This window comes from Caenorhabditis elegans, chromosome X (genome assembly GCF_000002985.6).
Source record: "Caenorhabditis elegans chromosome X".
In the NCBI taxonomy this organism is placed as follows: Eukaryota; Metazoa; Nematoda; class Chromadorea; order Rhabditida; family Rhabditidae; genus Caenorhabditis; species Caenorhabditis elegans.
The window spans coordinates 6201286-6220274 of record NC_003284.9 but is presented as its reverse complement, the minus strand read 5'-3'; the positions used below and the strand labels follow the sequence as shown (position 1 = coordinate 6220274).

General features: G+C 35.2%; 5 protein-coding genes and 16 non-coding genes across 21 annotated transcripts; 11 read left to right on the top strand and 10 right to left on the bottom strand.

Moving 5' to 3' along the window:
* Positions 1-123: 123 nt before the first annotated feature.
* On the bottom strand, positions 124-280 carry C14F11.16. Its single transcript, NR_071264.1, has one exon. It is a non-coding gene; the product is annotated as an Unclassified non-coding RNA C14F11.16 (non-coding RNA).
* Positions 133-205, top strand: C14F11.t1. The gene has a single exon. It is a non-coding gene; the product is annotated as a tRNA-Arg (tRNA).
* On the top strand, positions 207-354 carry C14F11.29. The gene has a single exon (NR_071263.1). It is a non-coding gene; the product is annotated as an Unclassified non-coding RNA C14F11.29 (non-coding RNA).
* Positions 355-479: 125 nt separating this feature from the next.
* C14F11.34 lies at positions 480-551 on the bottom strand. Its single transcript, NR_071262.1, has one exon. It is a non-coding gene; the product is annotated as an Unclassified non-coding RNA C14F11.34 (non-coding RNA).
* A 263-nt stretch (positions 552-814) lies between these two features.
* C14F11.23 lies at positions 815-925 on the bottom strand. The gene has a single exon (NR_071261.1). It is a non-coding gene; the product is annotated as an Unclassified non-coding RNA C14F11.23 (non-coding RNA).
* Positions 926-945: 20 nt separating this feature from the next.
* Positions 946-1081, top strand: C14F11.26. Its single transcript, NR_071260.1, has one exon. It is a non-coding gene; the product is annotated as an Unclassified non-coding RNA C14F11.26 (non-coding RNA).
* Positions 1082-1121: 40 nt separating this feature from the next.
* C14F11.19 lies at positions 1122-1346 on the bottom strand. Its single transcript, NR_071259.1, has one exon. It is a non-coding gene; the product is annotated as an Unclassified non-coding RNA C14F11.19 (non-coding RNA).
* Positions 1347-2580: 1234 nt separating this feature from the next.
* Positions 2581-2728, bottom strand: C14F11.21. Its single transcript, NR_071258.1, has one exon. It is a non-coding gene; the product is annotated as an Unclassified non-coding RNA C14F11.21 (non-coding RNA).
* A 596-nt stretch (positions 2729-3324) lies between these two features.
* C14F11.10 lies at positions 3325-3470 on the top strand. The gene has a single exon (NR_071257.1). It is a non-coding gene; the product is annotated as an Unclassified non-coding RNA C14F11.10 (non-coding RNA).
* C14F11.12 lies at positions 3325-3470 on the bottom strand. Its single transcript, NR_071256.1, has one exon. It is a non-coding gene; the product is annotated as an Unclassified non-coding RNA C14F11.12 (non-coding RNA).
* Positions 3471-4771: 1301 nt separating this feature from the next.
* Positions 4772-4914, top strand: C14F11.13. Its single transcript, NR_071255.1, has one exon. It is a non-coding gene; the product is annotated as an Unclassified non-coding RNA C14F11.13 (non-coding RNA).
* On the bottom strand, positions 4772-4932 carry C14F11.9. Its single transcript, NR_071254.1, has one exon. It is a non-coding gene; the product is annotated as an Unclassified non-coding RNA C14F11.9 (non-coding RNA).
* A 238-nt stretch (positions 4933-5170) lies between these two features.
* On the top strand, positions 5171-5294 carry C14F11.25. Its single transcript, NR_071253.1, has one exon. It is a non-coding gene; the product is annotated as an Unclassified non-coding RNA C14F11.25 (non-coding RNA).
* A 1069-nt stretch (positions 5295-6363) lies between these two features.
* Positions 6364-11514, top strand: lrch-1 (Calponin-homology (CH) domain-containing protein). Its single transcript, NM_076641.7, has 13 exons — positions 6364-6525; positions 7005-7146; positions 7826-7970; positions 8015-8144; positions 8201-8458; positions 8557-8711; positions 9369-9453; positions 9844-10069; positions 10573-10652; positions 10701-10896; positions 10964-11169; positions 11222-11296; positions 11351-11514. The coding sequence occupies exons 1-13, from the start codon at positions 6427-6429 to the stop codon at positions 11468-11470; spliced, it is 1917 nt and encodes a 638-aa protein (NP_509042.1). The 5' UTR covers positions 6364-6426; the 3' UTR covers positions 11471-11514.
* On the bottom strand, positions 8372-8520 carry C14F11.22. The gene has a single exon (NR_071252.1). It is a non-coding gene; the product is annotated as an Unclassified non-coding RNA C14F11.22 (non-coding RNA).
* On the bottom strand, positions 9026-9147 carry C14F11.18. The gene has a single exon (NR_071251.1). It is a non-coding gene; the product is annotated as an Unclassified non-coding RNA C14F11.18 (non-coding RNA).
* A 197-nt stretch (positions 11515-11711) lies between the features above and the next one.
* On the top strand, positions 11712-12115 carry C14F11.7 (EB domain-containing protein). Its single transcript, NM_076640.8, has 2 exons — positions 11712-11797; positions 11846-12115. Exons 1-2 carry the CDS (start codon positions 11777-11779, stop codon positions 12071-12073), a joined length of 249 nt encoding a protein of 82 aa, NP_509041.1. The 5' UTR covers positions 11712-11776; the 3' UTR covers positions 12074-12115.
* A 178-nt stretch (positions 12116-12293) lies between these two features.
* Positions 12294-12440, bottom strand: C14F11.14. Its single transcript, NR_071250.1, has one exon. It is a non-coding gene; the product is annotated as an Unclassified non-coding RNA C14F11.14 (non-coding RNA).
* Positions 12441-12587: 147 nt separating this feature from the next.
* On the top strand, positions 12588-13913 carry T13C5.6 (Phosphatidic acid phosphatase type 2/haloperoxidase domain-containing protein). The gene is made up of 7 exons (NM_076639.6): positions 12588-12665; positions 12714-12808; positions 12860-12965; positions 13025-13104; positions 13150-13226; positions 13274-13380; positions 13581-13913. The coding sequence occupies exons 1-7, from the start codon at positions 12656-12658 to the stop codon at positions 13664-13666; spliced, it is 561 nt and encodes a 186-aa protein (NP_509040.2). The 5' UTR covers positions 12588-12655; the 3' UTR covers positions 13667-13913.
* On the top strand, positions 13870-15095 carry mtp-18 (Mitochondrial fission process protein 1; the record flags this gene model as incomplete). The annotated part of the gene is made up of 3 exons (NM_001129709.3): positions 13870-13933; positions 13981-14108; positions 14680-15095. The coding sequence occupies 3 exons, from the start codon at positions 13870-13872 to the stop codon at positions 14986-14988; spliced, it is 501 nt and encodes a 166-aa protein (NP_001123181.1). The 3' UTR covers positions 14989-15095.
* Positions 15096-15528: 433 nt separating this feature from the next.
* bca-1 (Beta carbonic anhydrase 1) lies at positions 15529-18400 on the top strand. The gene is made up of 7 exons (NM_171701.7): positions 15529-15624; positions 15673-15799; positions 16642-16748; positions 16802-16905; positions 16959-17085; positions 17136-17294; positions 18036-18400. Exons 1-7 carry the CDS (start codon positions 15532-15534, stop codon positions 18129-18131), a joined length of 813 nt encoding a protein of 270 aa, NP_741809.1. The 5' UTR covers positions 15529-15531; the 3' UTR covers positions 18132-18400.
* The last annotated feature ends 589 nt before the right edge of the window (positions 18401-18989 follow it).

The window sequence follows — 18989 nt, the reverse complement described above, 5'->3', positions numbered from 1 at the left end:
AGACAAAAAATTAACTGGCATCTTATTGTAACTGTGCTTTTCTCTCTTGTCTCCAGTGTCTTCTCACAAATGTTGCACTGGCAGATTGAAATGCGTCGGTACTTGACATCGAGTGTACGTGTTTGAAAATGTGGCCGCGTGGCGCAATGGATAACGCGTCTGCCTACGGAGCAGAAGATTGTAGGTTCGAATCCTGCCGTGGTCGAGACTTTTTGCTTTGTGTTTTTTTTGCCTGCAATAGTGTACGGCTTCGAGGATTTAAGTGCTTAGAAGTGTAATCCGGGACGCTGCGTCATTAATTCATGCGTATAAGAGTAGTTTATTTAATATTCTATGATGAGTTATATACTATTCTCGCGGAATTTTCCTGGCCAGTTTCCAGTTAGCAAAGAAATATATCTAAAATTAGGGTTTTCAGTGGTTTCTTGTATTTTTGCCGGAAAATTTCTTAAATATAAAATCTTTGAAAGATGTTTTTATGAGTCATCTGCTTGCTAAGTTTCTTTCTCCATTATCTCACAGACTTCGATTTTTCCTTTGCTTTAAATTTCTCGACGACAGGTGTTCTTTCAATTTTCGCTTTCTAATTTCCCAAGTTGATGCCCAAAACGTTATGTTTCTGACCTTCTCTGTTCTGGCTTTGAAAATGGAATGGTGGTAAATATTTGACCAGTCGCAGACGTTTTTCCTCTCTTCGTTAAACTATCCTTGACAGCTCTCGGACACACAATAGCCGATTAATGTTGCCAAAATAAAGCGTTATTAGTTTATTAGTTTAGATTGCTCTTTTTCCAGCAAAAGAAAATACTTAAAACAACAACCTGTTGCTTTAGAAAACTAAAGAACAGGAAATGCTCCTCTGACAAATTGTTGAGGGAAAGAAGCATCAATTTATCTTCTCACCTTCTCCTATCCTCCGTCCTTCACAACTCGAGGCAGTCAGTCCAATTGTTTCTTTATGTGCCTTCCGAAACGACATTGTGAGTCTTTTTCACTATACCTCACAACATGTCGTTCGCTCTTCGAAAAAAATTGACCTCATTACATCTTCTCAGGTAGGTAACAACTACCTCACTTGTTTTCTTTGTACGTTTAAACGTTGCTGCATTGAATGCAGATTAGCTAAATTATCAGTTTTATAGCTGTTGGGGAAACATTGAGTTCTTCTTTTCGCATTGTAAAAACATTTTTCACTCCTTGCCAAGTTTCTTAATTTAAAAAAAATTAAAATTTCCTTTCAATTTCCGTCCTAAAATCTGCCTTTTCACTTTACTACTTGATATCTCAAATTGTTACCTCAATACCACCCGAATACCAGTTATTCAATTATGTAGCAAACGAAAAATGGTTTGTCATGCATAATACCGTGCAAACGAAAACGGTTGTAGTTTTCGGTTTTGTACTGGTCTTGCCTCCCCCTGTCTCTCGGGTAGTGCCGTCTATTCTTCTCTTCCTTCTTGTTACCTGATCTTCTCATGAATATCCATGAGATCATGACTGTTTTGCCATCCAGCTACAACAACCAACTATTATTTGAAAACTTGAAGGCTTCATCTCTCACCTATATTTCTCAGATTTCTCATTCAATTTCATCGTTCATTTTGCATGTGTAATTTTGTTTCACTCATTTTTATTTCAATGTGGCAGCTTTCAATGAATGTAGTTATACGTTTGAAAGACAAAACGAAGCTTTAAACAAAAATCATACTCATATGAAAATAGGGTCTATACATTTTGAAAAATACTGTTTTTTCTCTAAAAATTAGACGCTCATCCCCTGCTTTATTTTGCTAGATAAAATCTCGGTTGTATTGATTCGAATAGGAATAATATAGTTTGTATATCATTTTTACACACTGTTTTGTTTCATAATTGTATAAATGTATTTTTACAAATTGCTAGTGGTTTTTATTTAGTTGAAGGTGTGAATTTTTTAAGTTTTATCCAAAAAAAACAGTTGAAGCCAGAACATTTACGAAGTATTTTTGTGATAATTTTCCTTTTTGCCGCACAAATATTTTTGGCGCCAATATGCGATATAATATAATGAAACGACTTATTAAGTATTCAGAAATAAAATATTTAATAAATAAAAAACAAAAAAAAACAAAAAATTGATTCCGGGGTTTTTTTTAAATTTATTCACTAGAATTTTATGTACTTTTAATTGGAGTATCGTCAGTAGGAAACCGGTTTGGAATGGCTCATATAGCGCTAAAATGGCCAAATACCAAAATACAACTTTTTAAAAAAAGCTTGAATTTTTTTCAATAAAGTCAAGTCAAAAAATGGTGGAAACTCAGTTTTAACCTATCATAACTTTTGAAGTCGACTAAAAATAATTTTTTAACTATAAAGTTTACCGTCTGAAAACCTTAAAATTTTTCCCATTCCCCAGCATTCAAAATATTTACTTCTGGCTCAAAATGTGGCACCTGCACTTAGCGATTTCCAATTTGAACTCACTTTTTCTCGTTTATATTTCATCGCTGGTCGCCGCTCCCCATATAGATTTGTCGCAACGCACTCTCGTTTCTTCCTCCCCGCCGCTCACCTCGAACCCTTTATGAACATCTGCCACTTCACCCTTCACATACACATACACTTTCCCCCAATCAATCCCATCCTGCCCTTGAAACGAAACCACATCTATTCTGTAAAGTAGATATCTGGTCGCTTCTAACCTTCCTCAAAAACTCTAATCAAGAAGTTTTCTAATCAAAAGTGTAACGGATTTTTGCTGCTTTTTGGTGCATTCTTTGCAAGTATTCTTGGCAAAATTGTTGTCCCTTCTTTTCAGAAAGTACAAAGTGAAATGAAAATTGGATTTTTTCTGCAAATCCTACTGGAAAAAAAATATATTTCTAAATCTAGAAATATATATTTTGGTTTCCGCTAAAAACATTCCCACCAATCATTCAATCATTTTTTTTGCTGTTTCTTTGTTCAGAATTTCCAAAATGAATAATCGCATTTTTGGTAGTATTTATTCTGACTCATTGGTTGTTTGTGAACAATGTTAATAATATGAATGCCCAAGTTTTTGCCGAGAGGGTGAATTCTAAAATTCTTAATTCTATAATTAAAGTTATATTATTCAAAAAACACCCTCCGCCGTCCGTCCCTGGCACTTTGTTATTCTCACATTCTGAAAACAGAAAACCTGAAAACTATACTAGTCGTGCATATATCAAAATTAATCAGATTCAAAACCTATTTATCTTTATTTATGTACAAGTTATACGCCCAAGTTACGTGCCAGTCGATCTCGTTGCATGTGCCGCCCATTTTCTCAGCTCTTTTAAAACTTTTTTCTCGTCGTCGTTCTTTTTGCGGTGTCCTCCATAACAAGTCACCGAAATTCCCGAAGAAGTCGGCCGCGGCACGCAATGTTTGAATTTGAGCTTCCTCCCACCATGTTGCGTTTGTTGTTCTTCACGATAAAGGTACGACGAAAACAATTCGTTATTCCTGTCTGTCAACTACAAATAGTCTTTGAAATATTTTTCACTTCCAATTTCTACTAATTTTCTCTCCTCAGTCACTGATACTAAACAAAAACAATAGTGACTGACTCTGTCACCAGCACCAAAACCAAATTTTGACTCACATATCTAAAGGTCCCACTGTTTGCAAAGCGGCAGGGTTGTACTCCCAAACAACAAAGCGCACAACAAGTGATAATATGTGATAAGACCATGTGTTCCTTCTTTTGCACTATCATTCTTCATATTGCGCTTACTAACTCGTCATCCGTTCCAATAATGTACGATAGTCCAACTGAGAGTCTCAAGGCAAAAATGAAGGTGAGTACGGTATTTTACAAAAAGGAGCAATCAAGCACAATCTCATATGAAATATAAATAAAATCTGAAAAACTAAGAAGTTATGATTGCGGGGACACTACTGAAACATTAATTATGTGTATCTCATCTCAAATATATTACAAAAATACGGTCAATACGGTCGAAATACGGTTAAAATTAAGAAATTAGCAAAACTTTCTCATACAAATTTTGTAATTTTTGTAAAACAACTTGTTTATCTACAATTGAAAAAAAAGTATAAAATATGTAAAACGTGCAGTATAGGTTGGAATTAGATAAAAATCAGATTGAGGTGGTTTCGGCAAAAACAAGTTAATGTTTTTCTCTATTAGTATTGCACCCAAACGTTGTCAACTTATGCGTTATTTGTTGTTTGTTCAATTCAAAAAATGTTAACTGATAAAATATTAGTTAGTTTTTAAATATTATTTTTCAATTAACAATTCAATAATCTCCTTTATATAAGCCAAGATTTAACTTTTCAAACAAGAAAAGTCGGGTGAAACATTGTAGAAGGAATACGGCATTAAAATTGTAGCTGAACTTATCGTGGAGCTTAAACGAGCTGTGAATGCTCCATGCGGGAAAGCGGTTTTTTTTTCGATTTTTTATTTTTAATAACTATCCGTGTATTTTCTTTTGCAAAACGAAATTCTGAACCATCTCCATGGAGTTGCAGATAGCGTCCCGAAAATTTGCGGAGCAATAGTTCCGTCTCTACGTCTGCCCTTTATATTTAAAATTTTGAAACGCTATATTCCCTTTTTTCCGAACTTTCTCCTACTTTCCCACAATTTTATCAAGACCTCAACATTTGTAATAGAATTTTGTTGTTTTTAGGATTCAACGTTTTTTATTCTCATACTTTCCTCTACCAAGATTATATTTTTATCTCTTCATTCCGCGTTTTCGTACTGGAACCACAACATTTCTGCAAACTTGACCACTTTGCTTGTCTTACACAAAGTCCATTATCTAATTTCAAATGTTTCGCATCCTTTTGCCGCGCGCTCTTCCTCTTGGCTTCTTCCGTCACCGCGCGGGCAAAAGGCCCAGAAAACTTTCTTTTTTTCGTTGGGACCTCTTCTCTCCTCCTCTTCTCCCACCGAATAAGCTGTGTGGAGCACCCCGCCAGTGTCACATTTCAGTAGTTTTTGGTTGTGTTAATACATTGGAAAAGATGTGCATTTTGAACTGATGAAAGATGAAGATGATGATGACCTGTCAGATATAGTGCTAAGCCATCAATTTGGTGGCAGATTGCTAGACGATTCAGCACACCGACTTCAATCACCTTTTCAAATCTGACATTTTCAATTTTAATCGTTTGTGATTTTAATCGTTAGTGTTTTGTGAGCATACCATTTTATTGGATACTGTAATGAGTCTACTTCAATTGGTTCATTTACTTTCCGCCGACCACGCGCTTTCTCTCGGTTCTGTCCGCCGGGTAACAGTGCCATTTTTGTGACAAATGAGTTTTGGGGCAAGTGGGAGGTGAATACTGAGAGAAATAGAGAAATGACTGGCTCTCACTCGTCGATGTCCATTCGCCCTCGTCGCCAATCACTCTCTATGTTACCATTCCACATAGAACCTTCCCGCGCATTCTCAATTTGAATATGAAATCACTTTTTTTATGTTATCAGTTTCTATTTTTCATTTACCAAATTATAGTGAGTCTCTTTAGGAGATTTGTTAAAAGTTTACACATCTTGCCTAAATGTTGCAAAAAATGAAAGTTTTGATGTAAAACAACTTACATTTTGAGAACTTCTACAAGTATTGCTATATATATTTTTCAATATTTTAATGTACTCTGAAGCTGACTAGTGAGTTTAGTCGTCTTTCACGTCTTTTGTTTCAGCAACAGGGCTGGGCTCAGTATTTGATTTTATTTGTATTTAAGAGTACTATACCAGTGGCGATTTCAAATTTTCCATTAGGATTTCTTTTTCACATTTCTCACTTCCTGCCTTCCTGACGTTCAAATTATAGGGGTCTTTTGATTTTGCAAGCTTTTTTTCTTACTTTTCTCAAACTGTTCTAAAGTATATCAAATATCTAGATTTTTATTCTTCTATTTTCTAGCTACATTCACTATCTTCGCACATTCAAGTGCAAACTAAATTGTTTATAAAATCCAATCATTTTTCCCTCTTTTCGCACTTTCTCTCTTCTTCTCTCATAATCCGTCAATCCTCATGTTCGTTGGCCTAATCCTTTTGTGATCTCGACATCGAGCTCGATTTTCATTTTTTTTTTGTGCTCCTCGGTTTCATGAGCATTTTCATCTCCATTTATAGGCTGAAATGCTTTATGGGTTTTCCAATTGTCAACGACACCTGCCATTTTCTTATATCCGTTCTAGGACTTGTTTCCGTTGTCTTTTTTCCCATGTTTTTGATGGTTCCACCTAACACTCAAAGCGGCACTGCTTTCTGAATTTTTGAATTTTCAGTTTTTTTTTTCAAAAGTGTTTTCCGATTAGAATGCAAATAATTTTGTACTATTTCAAGATGTATTGATTTTTCAGGTAATGCTAACATTTTCGTGGACGGGTAAGCGAAAGAAAAAGAGCGATGCGAGCGATCAGGCAATGGCAGTTTCCAAACATCGCTCCACATCGGACCATGATTCGTCTGAACCGTCTGTAAGCCGCTCCACTACATCAACGGGATCTATCCATTTTGGACAAGTGAGTCTCTAATTGACCTATTTCAATTATTTATTTCATTCCATTCCCGAGTCTCGAAAATGTTTATGTTTCTAAATAGAGAAAACGTTTAGTCAATTCTTTTCACTAAAAAATGCGCCTAATTATTTATCTGCTTTTTTCTCCTAACACTTGTTAGCCGGTGGTGGACACATTCTCTCAACAAGTGTAATATTGTACTAGTGACAAGCTGGGAAACGACCAGTCATAAATCCAACCACAAATTTGTTTTTCCGCAGTTTTTCGCTTCAAGGTTGGGTGTAAAAATGTAAAAATAACTGAACATATATCGGGAGTAAATACCAGGACTGAGCGAAAAAAGGGAATCCCCTGTTTCAAAATGAATGATGAGAAAAAAGTGCAGCAAAGCAAGTGTTATCTATCATTCTGATTCCCAAACGCATTTTTTCTCGACTATGTAACTTTTATGAAATAAAGGGACTTATAACCAACATTTTCAGACAACATCATACACATCGACACTTGGAGGACGTTTCAAGGAAGCTGAATACTCGGGACGTCTCCTACTTCACGGCTTGAGGCTTTCTGAGTTTCCGATTGAAGCTTTCTCGAATATTGCGCTTCTGGACACTGTATTTCTTGGTGAGATTTATTCAGAGCGGGTTTATTTGAGTGACCAAAGGAGCTAATCTCGTAGATAAAATTTGAATAAAATGACTGAAAAATCTTAATTAATTTTTAAAATTTTGACTTTTTCACTGACATTGTCACGTCCCTACAACAATTAATAATTGTCAGTGCAATAACTTGTCAGTGCAAAAATTTGTCAGTGCAAAAAATTGTCAGTGCAAAAAATTGTCAGTGCGAAAAATTGTCAGTGCTAAAAATTGTCAGTGCTAAAAATTGTCAGTGCTAAAAAATTGTCAGTGCAAATTCAAAAAGAAAATTGCTGTAGTAATAGAGAAAAATATTTTATTTATTCGAAAATAATTTTTAATTGTGCTGACATGTTTATAAAATATTTGAAAATTGTGCCAGAAATTGTTATTTTCTGATAAAAAAAAGACATACAAATTTTTTCGGCTCACTGAAATATTTTTCAAACTTTTCAATTTTAATAAAGAAAATAATTTTCTATATTTCTACATTAATTTTTATGATTCAAAAAGTTGATCTTTTCCAGACACATCCGAGCCCAACTTCCCAACAGATAATTTTACCGTTGAGCCCAAAATGGGCTTAGGTATTTGCAAATTCCTATTTCTCGAGCCTCGCACGAATGCCATTCCCATTATTCATATTTATTTTCAACGTATTTCAGACCTCCACGACAACCGAATGTCCACACTGCCAGCTGACTTTTCAGCTTTCGACTGCCTGATCTCATGCATTGCCAGCTCGAACCGTTTTCGAACAATTCCTACGTGTATATGCTCCCTCGAACAACTTACTTTTATTGATTTTAGGTAGAAACAATAGTTACAAAACTAAATTCCACAACTTCTTCCAGCTCCAATGACATTTCTCATCTTCCGGATGGTTTGTTTGATCTTCCACTCAAAGCTCTAATTCTTGCAAACAATAAGATAACATGCATCCCAGAAGGCATTCGACGTCTGGCTCCAACGCTTGCACATTTGGTAAAAAAACCACTAAAAATTCACTAAATCAAACTGTCTAAAAATTAAAATTCCAGGACTTTTCTAAAAACGACATACGAAGTCTACAATCACAACTGAGATACCTGACATCGTTGGAAGTTCTGAAAATCTCCAGAAACCGTGTCGAGGATTTTCCAGCGGAATTGTGTTCTTCGCTGAAATTGCGCACTTTGGATCTCTCGCATAACAATTTATCATACTTGCCGGCTGACTTTGTCAAAATGACTGATCTCCGTTACCTGCAACTAGAATGCAATCCATTAAGAAGCCCATCCATGGATATTATTGAAATGGTAAGTGTCTCCTTTGAACTGAAACGAAAAGCGATAAAAACCGCACATTTTGTGTGAACATGAATTTATGCGGTTCAATTAACATGGGCAATATTCAGGGCATCGTGCACATATTCAAGTGGCTCGATGGTAGAACATCTGCTTGCTCAACTACATCAAATGGCTCAAATGATGTTCTATTGGATCGAAAGCGCACAACGACAGCATCGACGACAATTGTCGCCGAAAAACATCCACCGCATAACGAATCGAGGTAATTATTCGGGGAAGTGGGTAGTGGAAACGGGTTGACATCTCAATTAGCCACTGCTTGAAGAGGAGTAATGGGTTTTGCGGGTGGTGGATAATTAATTCTGACGAGTATGGGTGAAGGTTTAATGAACACAAAAAATAACAAACATTCATGGCAATGAATTTCTACAATTTTGACTGCAAATAATCTAAGAGAACGGGTACTTATTTAATTTAGCCTTAATAATTTCCCCAAAAATTATTCACTGTTCATTTTCTACTCATTTGCGTTCAAATGGCTTAATCAAAACATTAAGTTTGCTTCTTGCATTTTTTCAAATTCAGACAAATTCCCACTCTTACTCCTAAATTTGAAGAAAAGTAAGAATAAACTGTCCAAAAATAAAAATAAAAACTGCATAACAGTTACTCTTTTTTTAGAAATTACAAAAATTTAGCAAATTAAAATTCAATACCGTTTTTTCTAAAATTCTTCGAACTTCCCTATATAATTTTCAAAAATTGGGCATTTGCGCAAAATTTTACAAGTTGTTCATAGTAAATATAACATTGGTTTCCGGACCTTCCAAATCATCCTTTCCTATTTCTCATTTACCATGGTCATTTTCACTATCCTCTGACCTTTTCTATTTTCTACTCCTTTACTAATCGCTTGCAGGGCTACGCGTAACCCTCCTGAACCAGTCAAACATGTTCAACATGACCACCGACCAGTGAACGGAAATCTTAATCATCGACCGAAAGTAAGTTATTGCATGTGTTTTTGTTGACAGCATATCAGCTTCTTTCATTTTGTTAACCGAAACTATAATATTCGCTCCCAACAACTTTTGTTTTCTGGTCCTCGCGACGTTTCTATGACTATGTCTAATGTCTTCTTCCCGACGAGTAACCATCGAAAGGTTTATTTTCCACTTACAACCTGTTCATCTGTTTTATGTGTTAATATTCTTCAGGAACTCACCCTTAGTCAGTATTTATACCCACTTGTTTGATTTTTAACTGACTCAACCATGGACTAACTGCAGTGATAATATGCATGAGATATTTGCGGTTTTGTAATTTTTCCTTGCTAGAATAGCCAACACGAGTGCCACTTTAGTTTTTGAATAACTCGAGTTTTTGGTTTACAGGAATTAGTCGAGTCCCGGACAATCACCTCCGTACATGCAAAATCCCATAATGTACAGATTGTTCAAAACAAGATTTCGTCCGTTCCATCTCATTTGCCAACAAGCAACGGTGGAAAAGAGAATTTACGGCAGAGTACTCCGGATGAGCAAAACAACAACAATAATAACAATAATGATAACGAAAAATCCAAATTAAGCAGCAGCAGCTTGTCGAGTCCTGGAATGGGTTAGTTTTTTCTTCTTTAAGTAGGTTTTGGTTTGCTAAAATTAGTCCAGTAAAATTTCACGTGACCCTTGTTGTTCATAATATGTTTAGGATTTTTTTTTCTAAGCCTCAGGCGCAAATGAATCCCAGGTGTCGATTAGTTTATTATTTTCAAAAGGTTCTTAGAAAATGTATTAGAAATATTTTTTGGTCAGGTATACTACAGAAGTACCGCTAGCCCACTTATTTGCAGGAATACTGCATACATGTATCATATTTTCTGTATTAGTGTTTCACGTTATTACTTTACCTTTAGAATCTACTTGGCTCTTTTTGCAAATATCAACAAGTGTTTTGAATATACAACAAAAAATTCAGAAAAAGTTGTTTGTCCGTTGACAATCGTTTCAAGAGACCGTCAAAGTTTCAAAAATAAAATACAAAACACGGTTTTCCAAAGTTGAGCCAGTCTGCCATCAAACTGACGGCAGCTATTTATTCAACTTTATTCTGGCTTTTTCCAGGTAAAAAGCCCATTTCCAAAGTGGCACCTATGCCAAAACCAACACCCCGCCCAATTGCTACAAATGGGAACGTTCAAACTGTAAGCTTTTAAATAGTGTGCTCCTTTTTCATGAGTATTCATTTTCAGAAAATTGGAACTGTTCGTCGCCCCAATCCGATACAGAGTACAACTGTCACAAGATCCACAAACACTGCAACTGTCAAAAAGGAAATCCCCGTGAAAACTACCAAAATTGCATCCGCAATTTCTCGTAGATCAGAAGAGCCAGCTGCTCAAAAAATTGCAAGCAAACCGATCACTTCAAGTGTGACAAACCTGAATAGTAAGTTATTCTACTTTTCTCTTTTCACTTCCGTACTTAGTTATTCACGCAAAAAAACTACTTTCAGAGTCAGGACTTCGCGCTCCTGCAACTGGTATAGCGAATGACGTGGAGAGTGCAAGAAAGTTGATGAGAGAAAAACTGGGACCAACGTTTTCCCTGAATAAGGGTGACATTAGTTTCAGCTTGCAGTTGTCAGACGGGCAAGAACTTTGCAAATTCATAAATAAACTTCATCCGGAATCAATCTCTCTTGCGTCTTCAACAGATTCGGTAACGTTTTCTAACTAAAAATTAGTGACTTCTAATTTGGACCAATTTTTAGTCAATTGCTACTACTCGATCCAAAATGAACGTCGATAGATTCCTACAGTATTGCAGAAAAATTGGAGTTCCAGAGGTAGCCTATAAAAATTTGAATCTGAAAATTAAATATTATAATTTTTTGTTACAGACCACATTGTGCTCTCAGATGGACATAATCTCAAAAAGAAACCCTCAAAAAGTAGCTCGCACAGTTCTCACCGTCGCAAAACTTCAACAACTTCAATCGTCTAATTCCATTCAATGTTAATCTACCTTTACTCGGGTAGTGATTAATAAACGTTTTCATATCTTATCAAAAAAATGTATAAATCAAATCATACGAAAATCATACGGAAGCTCAAATTGTAGATTTTGGCGAGTATCAATTTTGAAGGTGTCTAAGACCATTGATTTTTCATGTTTGATTTTCGAGAGTTGCATCTTCCAGGGTTTTTGCAAAATTACAATATTCCCATTCCCATCGTCATAAAACATTTCAATTCAATTAGGCAGCTGCTATAAATGGCTTGAGCATCTTTCAACAAAGCAACACAACGTTTTCTGTTCAATAGAGATGTGGTCAAAATCTCTTCAGGTAAGATTTTTTAAAACTATTCTGTCCATTTTTCACTTTATTTTACAGATTGTTCTCTTGATTGCAATTTTCTCTGCAACTGTTCAAGGATGCTTCGATTCTTCAGACTGCAAATTTGGAACCTGTGACATGGTCACACACAGTTGTACCGCTGGTTTTGCACCGATTCAACGAGACGATGAAGAATTTTCAAGTCACAGAGGGCATCGCTTCCGGGGAAGACAAACGAAGAGCTCATCACAAATTTGCATTTTCCCGTTCATTTGTATTCCATGAAATGTGTTCTAACTTTTGAATTGAATAAATTGTTCTGGCAATCGAAGATACTGAACATTTGACTCAAAGATTTTTAAAGTTTGATATCCGCAAGTTGCATTCCTGTCAGCTGAAGTATCTTTTTCCATCGGGATATATTATACAATCTTTGTAAGGATTTTCCAAAAACTAAGTATTTTCCAAAAAATAAATAAGCAAAACGTACGGTTACGTTTTTAAGCGGGGCCGAAGCACACCTAACATGCACAATCTGTAGAGGATGGGCCGAAGCGTCATCATTCAGTTTCCGGCGGGGATTGAACCAGAGAGTACGAGGACCGAAGTACCGCACACTACCACTCTCAACCACGCAGCAGTTAAGAGAGAGTGTGTGGTGGCTAGTTATATGTCTCCATTCCGTTCTGTGTGCCTCCTAGCGGGCAGAAACAGAGGGGAAGGCAATGGCCGAGTGCGCGGGGACTAAAAACCGATACGCCTCGTAGTCCTCTCGGAGAAGCGTTTTTATTGTTTTTCTGCAATGATTTAGTCAACGTCAGCACTGATTTTATACTATTTTGTTGCGAAATTTGTTTTTTATCGACGATGGAACGACGTAAGTAAAATTTCTAACATTTTTCTTTCTCATTTCAAATGTTTTCAGTAATTCACTGGGGAATCAATGCAGACGAAACGTATTCAAAATGGTTATATGACGAAAATAAATATCAAACCGCATGTACATGGATTGAGTGGCTCGTAAGTTGATTTATTAATTCAGTTCAATTAAAAAACATTTGGAAGTTGCAGATTCACGGGTTCCCATGGTTTGTCGTTGCCACTTTGGGTCTCATCATTGCCTATGGAAAAAACTTCAGCGAAATGACACAATATGGGCTGGTTGTTCTGAATCTTGGTAAGTTTTAATTTTTATAGTTTTGGAAAACAAAATCCTTTAAAATTTTTAATTTTTAGGTTTGTATTTCGACTTGATCCTCATTGCAATCATCAAATTCTACTTTCATCGAGAACGACCAATAAAGACATATTCAAAGGTTCACAGGTTCATATCGAATCAGAATTTCAAATTGTGATTTCAGCTCTTGGAACACACAGTCGACATCTACTCATTCCCATCAGGCCACTCTTCTCGTGCAGCTATGCTTCTCGTTATGGCGTTAGTTTACTATCCAGCGAAATTGATAAAAAACAATCTGGTTTCAGATATAATGCTGCTCCCCTCTACGTCATTCCGTTCATCCCTTTTCCTTTGGTCGTCGGACTATCAAGAGTTGCCTTGGGAAGGCATTATATCACAGATGTTCTTGCCGGTAAGCCAATTTTTTTTGCAAAATTGAAATTGAATCGTAAAGATCAAAAAGCAATTATTCTTTAAAAAAAACACTCCAAACAAAATTTAACTTCACCATGTTTTGGGTTTGGCAGCTACTTAGGTATTGCAAATTTTATTAGAAAATGTTTTTTCATGAACTTGATCAAATCTCTCCTTAAACTGTTCATAAACTTTCAGGAATCTTCATTGGATATTTGGAAGCTCGACTCATGCTCACCATTCCGTATGGTTTTAACACTGTGATCCGTGGATTTTTGAAATAATCGATATTCTCATCTTGTACATTGTTATGGCTCGTGTATCATACCGCTAACTTGATCTTATCTACGGGTCATATAAATTATTAGATAAACTATGTGTTATTGATTTAAGTTTTTTTGTTCTCTTCTCTGCATGGTTTTTCACCTTTTTGTACCTATCTTGTCATCACTTCAGTTTTTTTTCTTTCTTTTATTGTTGTTTCCAGATGACCCCAGTCGAAGAAATTATTAAAAAAGACATTTTCCGGGAGACACCTCTCAGATATTTAGGTACATATAAATCTAGGTTTTTGAAAAGCGAAAAAAGCTAATTTCAGGATATGCCAACGAGGTTGGAGAAGCCTTCCGATCGCTTGTAAAACCAGTCGTCGTCAAATTTTCGTATGTCGTCGCCTTCGGATATGTTGCAGCCGATTCGATAGATAAGGGACTGCAGGAATATATTGTAAGGATTTCAATTAAGCTTCGTGGAAGTCGTAATTGACGCTGAAAACTTAAAATACAATTAAAAAAATACCATTTTAAATGTAATAGTGACAGTGGGGTAACGTCCAAATCAACCAAATTGGCTGAATTCAAAAAATTCTTCAAAAAGTTTAAGATTATTCAAACTCTTTCAAATTTTGGTATAAATATTTTAGTTTAAACTCTGATCCCGATTTCATTTGCGTAATTAAAAAAGTGAGATACATTGTAAAAAAAATCTCATGTAAATTGTTTTTCACCTAAAATATACTGACCTAATTCCTGACCTAATTGTGATGAAATTTGTGATAATTATTATCACATAGACGAAATGCTATATGTTGATTTTTCAGTTGAATGATTTTTGCTAAACTTTTTAGGTTTAGAGTTATGACACTTCGAAAACTTTTGGAATCACTAAAAACGCGCTTCTGGATACAAATAGTATTATCACTGTAATGTTGTGTAATACTATTATACTAGAGGGAATAATAAATATTTTCTGGTATATTTTTGTTCTGGATTCGTTTTTCAATTATTTAAATTTTCAGAAGACCCATTCGACTAGCACCGAAAAGACCAAAAAGGTTGCGATAGCCGCTGTGGACACCGTGTTATGGCAGACATTTGCATCAGTCCTGATCCCAGGATTCACTATAAACCGCTTTTGTTTCTTCTCCAACTTGCTCCTACAGAAGTCTACAAAACTGCCAACAAACATGAGAAAGTGGACAGTGACGTGCTTGGGTCTTGCAACAATACCGTTTATTGTGCACCCCATCGACTCATTTGTAGAGGAGGCTATGGATAAGACTGCTCGAAAGATTTACAATGAACCAACAATTTCCAACAAAGAGTAGAATTCATGTTTGTTTTTAGATTTTCTAGTAATATAGTTCTTATTGTTCTAGTCACATTTTGATCACTTTGTTTCAGGGTTGCCTTTCTATGAACAATTGTTTTGATTTGATTTTTTTTTCAATTTTTGTTTTGAACTCCACTGATTCGTATATGTACTCCAATCACTGATATCTGATCGTTTTTTGCTGGTTTTATGTGTGTATTGATTTGAACCACGAGAGCGATTGTTCTTCGCAACATACACGTTGACTTTTGCAGCGGTCAATGTTGTCCTTGGGTGTAAAGTCAGTTTTTACACTTTTCACTGATTTTTCGATTTCATTTTGAGAAAAATCTCCGCTGAAGAGTGCGTTCAGAGACGTACTAGACAAATAGTTATCAGTACATTTCAAAGTTTTGACCGACAGTTTTCTCAGCTTCTCTTGTTTGCTTTCAATTTTTATTTTGCCTCCCGCTACCAACTTTACGAACTACGCATTTCGACAGAGATCAGTTTTTCGATTTTCTTTCAAACCCGCCAGACTAACTAACTATTTTAGAAAATGAACAAAATCTTGCGTGGAGTGATTCAATTTCGGAACACTATTCGAAAGGATCTTGTGAAGCAATTCGAAGAGATCAAAAACAATCCGAGTGTGAGTTTTGATTTGGTATTTTAAATGAAAAATGTGTACTGTTTTTAGCCAACTGCGGTGATGTTCACTTGCATGGATTCCAGAATGTTGCCCACACGGTTCACACAATCACAAGTCGGAGACATGTTCGTTGTTCGAAACGCTGGGAACATGATTCCAGATGCTCCAAATTACGGTAAGTTTCTGAAGATCGATTAGCAAAATTTGCGTATTCCTTTCATAAAGTAACAATAACTCAAAACATACAAAAGAGACCTTTCCTTTAAAAAATTTCTCAAAATATTTTATAGGGTTTATCATTTTGGAAAATAGTGCTAAAAATTAAGATTTTTTTTTACAATTTCAGTAGCTTAAAAAACACTTGTCTTTGATTATCACAAAACTTGTCATATTTAAGCTGGCATTTTTCGGTTTTTTGGTAATTGAACGGCATTTTCAGAGGTGGGCAAAATTTTAAAAATTGATTTTTATGCTTAAGTTGACTGAAAATGGTCTCATTTCAACCAAAAATGGAAGAATAAACATCTGAAAAAATCCAAATAGGGTGATAATTAAACACAATTAATTTCCAACACCAGCAACATTGAAAAATTTGCAAATTCTTAGTTTTAGCTAACTTTAGTCATTTTTTCCGAATAGAAAATTTGAACCAGCTAATAAATTTTATTTGAGTAATTTTTAAAAGCTCTCAATATGACATTTTGCTTCGTAGATTTTTTGAAACAGTTTGACCATTAAAATATTTTGCTACTCAAGATTTAACTTTTTAAAATTCAATTATAAAAATGTATTAATTAATTTCAATTTCACATTAAACTGAAGCATGTGCCTGTTTTTTTTCGGTTGTTATTTTCTATGTTATTTTCATCCAGTTAAAACATATGACATACTAATTTCTGAAAAAAAAAGGGAAACGTACAAAGAACATTCAAACGCAAATGCCCGGTTTGCAAGGTTTAGTCATTTTTTTTGTAAAAAAGGCGATTTGAATGGCGATCTTGAGTATTATTTTTGCAGGTGCCTTCTCTGAAGTCTCCGTGAATACCGAACCAGCGGCTCTTGAACTTGCTGTCAAACGAGGTGGTATCAGACATATTGTCGTATGCGGGCACTCGGACTGCAAAGTAAGTTTATTTCTTTTTTTGTTGATAAAAAGTGATAAGACAATTTTTTATAGGCTATCAACACTCTTTACGGTCTCCACCAATGTCCGAAAAACTTTGATGTTACGTCGCCAATGGACCATTGGGTTAGAAGAAATGGATTCGCCTCTGTCAAAAGGTTCCTACTTCAAGTTTTTAAAGCGTTGAAAAACTGATGTTCATACTATTCAGACTCAACGAGCGCCTTCATCGTGGTCCATCATCCATGAAATTTGAATCGGAAGTTGCTCCAAGTCAATCATTTGATGCAATAATTGACCCGATGGACACACTCGCAATGGAAGATAAACTTTCCCAAGTATTTTAACAACTTTAACTTTAAAAAAAAAAACTGTTTTTGATTTTCAGATCAACGTTCTGCAACAGCTCATAAACATTTGCTCACACGAGTTTCTCAAAGAGTATCTCGAGTCTGGTCGTCTTCATATCCATGGCATGTGGTTCGATATTTACAAGGGAGAGGACTATCTTTTCTCGAAGGATAAGAAGAGATTTGTGGTCATTGATGTGAGTTCTTCGAATTTGCTCCTGAAATCAAATGAGCAAAAAAGAGTGCAACTGATGTCTTTTTGTTTGAAGATACATTGCAACATTATGTATATTCTTTTTGGTGAAATTTGATCAGAACTATCAAAATCAGAAATCAAAATTATACTTGCAAGCCAAGTTCTGGTACTTTTTATCTTAATTTTCTATCAAACAGTTTGTATTAGTTAAAGTCTTTTGTGAACACATCATTCCACTCTATCCGTTTCAAGCATAAAATTAAGCGACTTATGCGTTTTCAAAAACAAATTTTGTGTGGAAAGCATATAGTAACTGGTATGTTTTCAACTATTATAATTCTGAAACTGCATCAAAAATTGTTTCGACTACTTGCTTTGTAAACATTGCAGGACACGCAAAAATTTTATTTTTATTGGAAAATTTCACAACTTTTAAATTTGGAAATTTGCCAAAACATACAATATAAATTTTGAAAAATTCAAATTAATTGTGTGTATGTAATTGAATGTGGTTTCTTTAATCTATTTGAGTATATTTATCCCATGTATATTCATTCCATATTACTTTCCCATGGGGGCAATTTTTGTTACAACTGACTGGTAATATATTTTAAATGAAAAGTGATACAGATATTTTTGAATTATATCCTATAAAAACGGTTATGATAATTATTCCCATTTTACGCTTTCAAGAACCATAGCGCCACGGACGAACAATAATGCATAAAAAATTACATTCCAGGAAAAAACAGTCACCGACCTTCTTGCTGAACTCAACGCTCGTTACCCAGTTCCCGAAGATCAAGACGGTCCGGTTGCATTTGCCAAATCTAACTAAGTAGTCTTCTGAAACTCATGATGTTCTGTAAATTGTAGATTATATTGATAGTTTCCCCGTTGATTATTACCTTTCCTCCATTATATATACCAATTTCCAACAAACCCCGGGTATTGATTTGAACAATTTTGCCATTTACCATTTATGCATGCTCACTTGAAAACTAAAAAAAGTCCCCAAATTCCATATTTTGTGTTGAAATGAATTCGTCTGTTATCACAAATCACGTTCCCACTTTGAAATTCTACTAATGAATTAAACTTCCGATGACTTCGTCCTTTGGAATCTGTCTTTTTTGTTTCAACAAAAGAAACATGAAAATGCTTATCATCATGTCAAGATTATTCGAATGATAGTTCCCCTTCATTACATAGTTGTCACAACTTTACGGAGAAGGACACACAAACTAGTTTATATCATACTTTCCGTTGGTGGAATAAAGTCACGGAGAAGGGCACGTGTTTATTTCTCCATTTTTGACGAGAGCATTAATTAGGTCAAACATAAAGAACAGTTTTTATTTTCGGGGTTCGGATATCACTTTCAATTTATGTTGCGGTTTTGGGAACATGTATCTCTTGGTGAGAATCACCGTTTGTGATTAAGAGTTCAAATGCAATGATTAACCAAGAGACTACATAAAAAAAACTTGTGAAACCGAAGCTGTTGCACCATGTTGTTTCTACATTTTTCCTTGAAAATTAATATAAAATATAGTAAATCATTTGATTCATCTGGAAATAGCATTCATTTCAGCTGAAACATTTTATACCGTACTCAAAAATAGCTTGAAAGGGGCCATATGCTAATTTTCAATTATCGAAAATTTGTTTTTGGTGGGTTAGTATTTTAAACGTG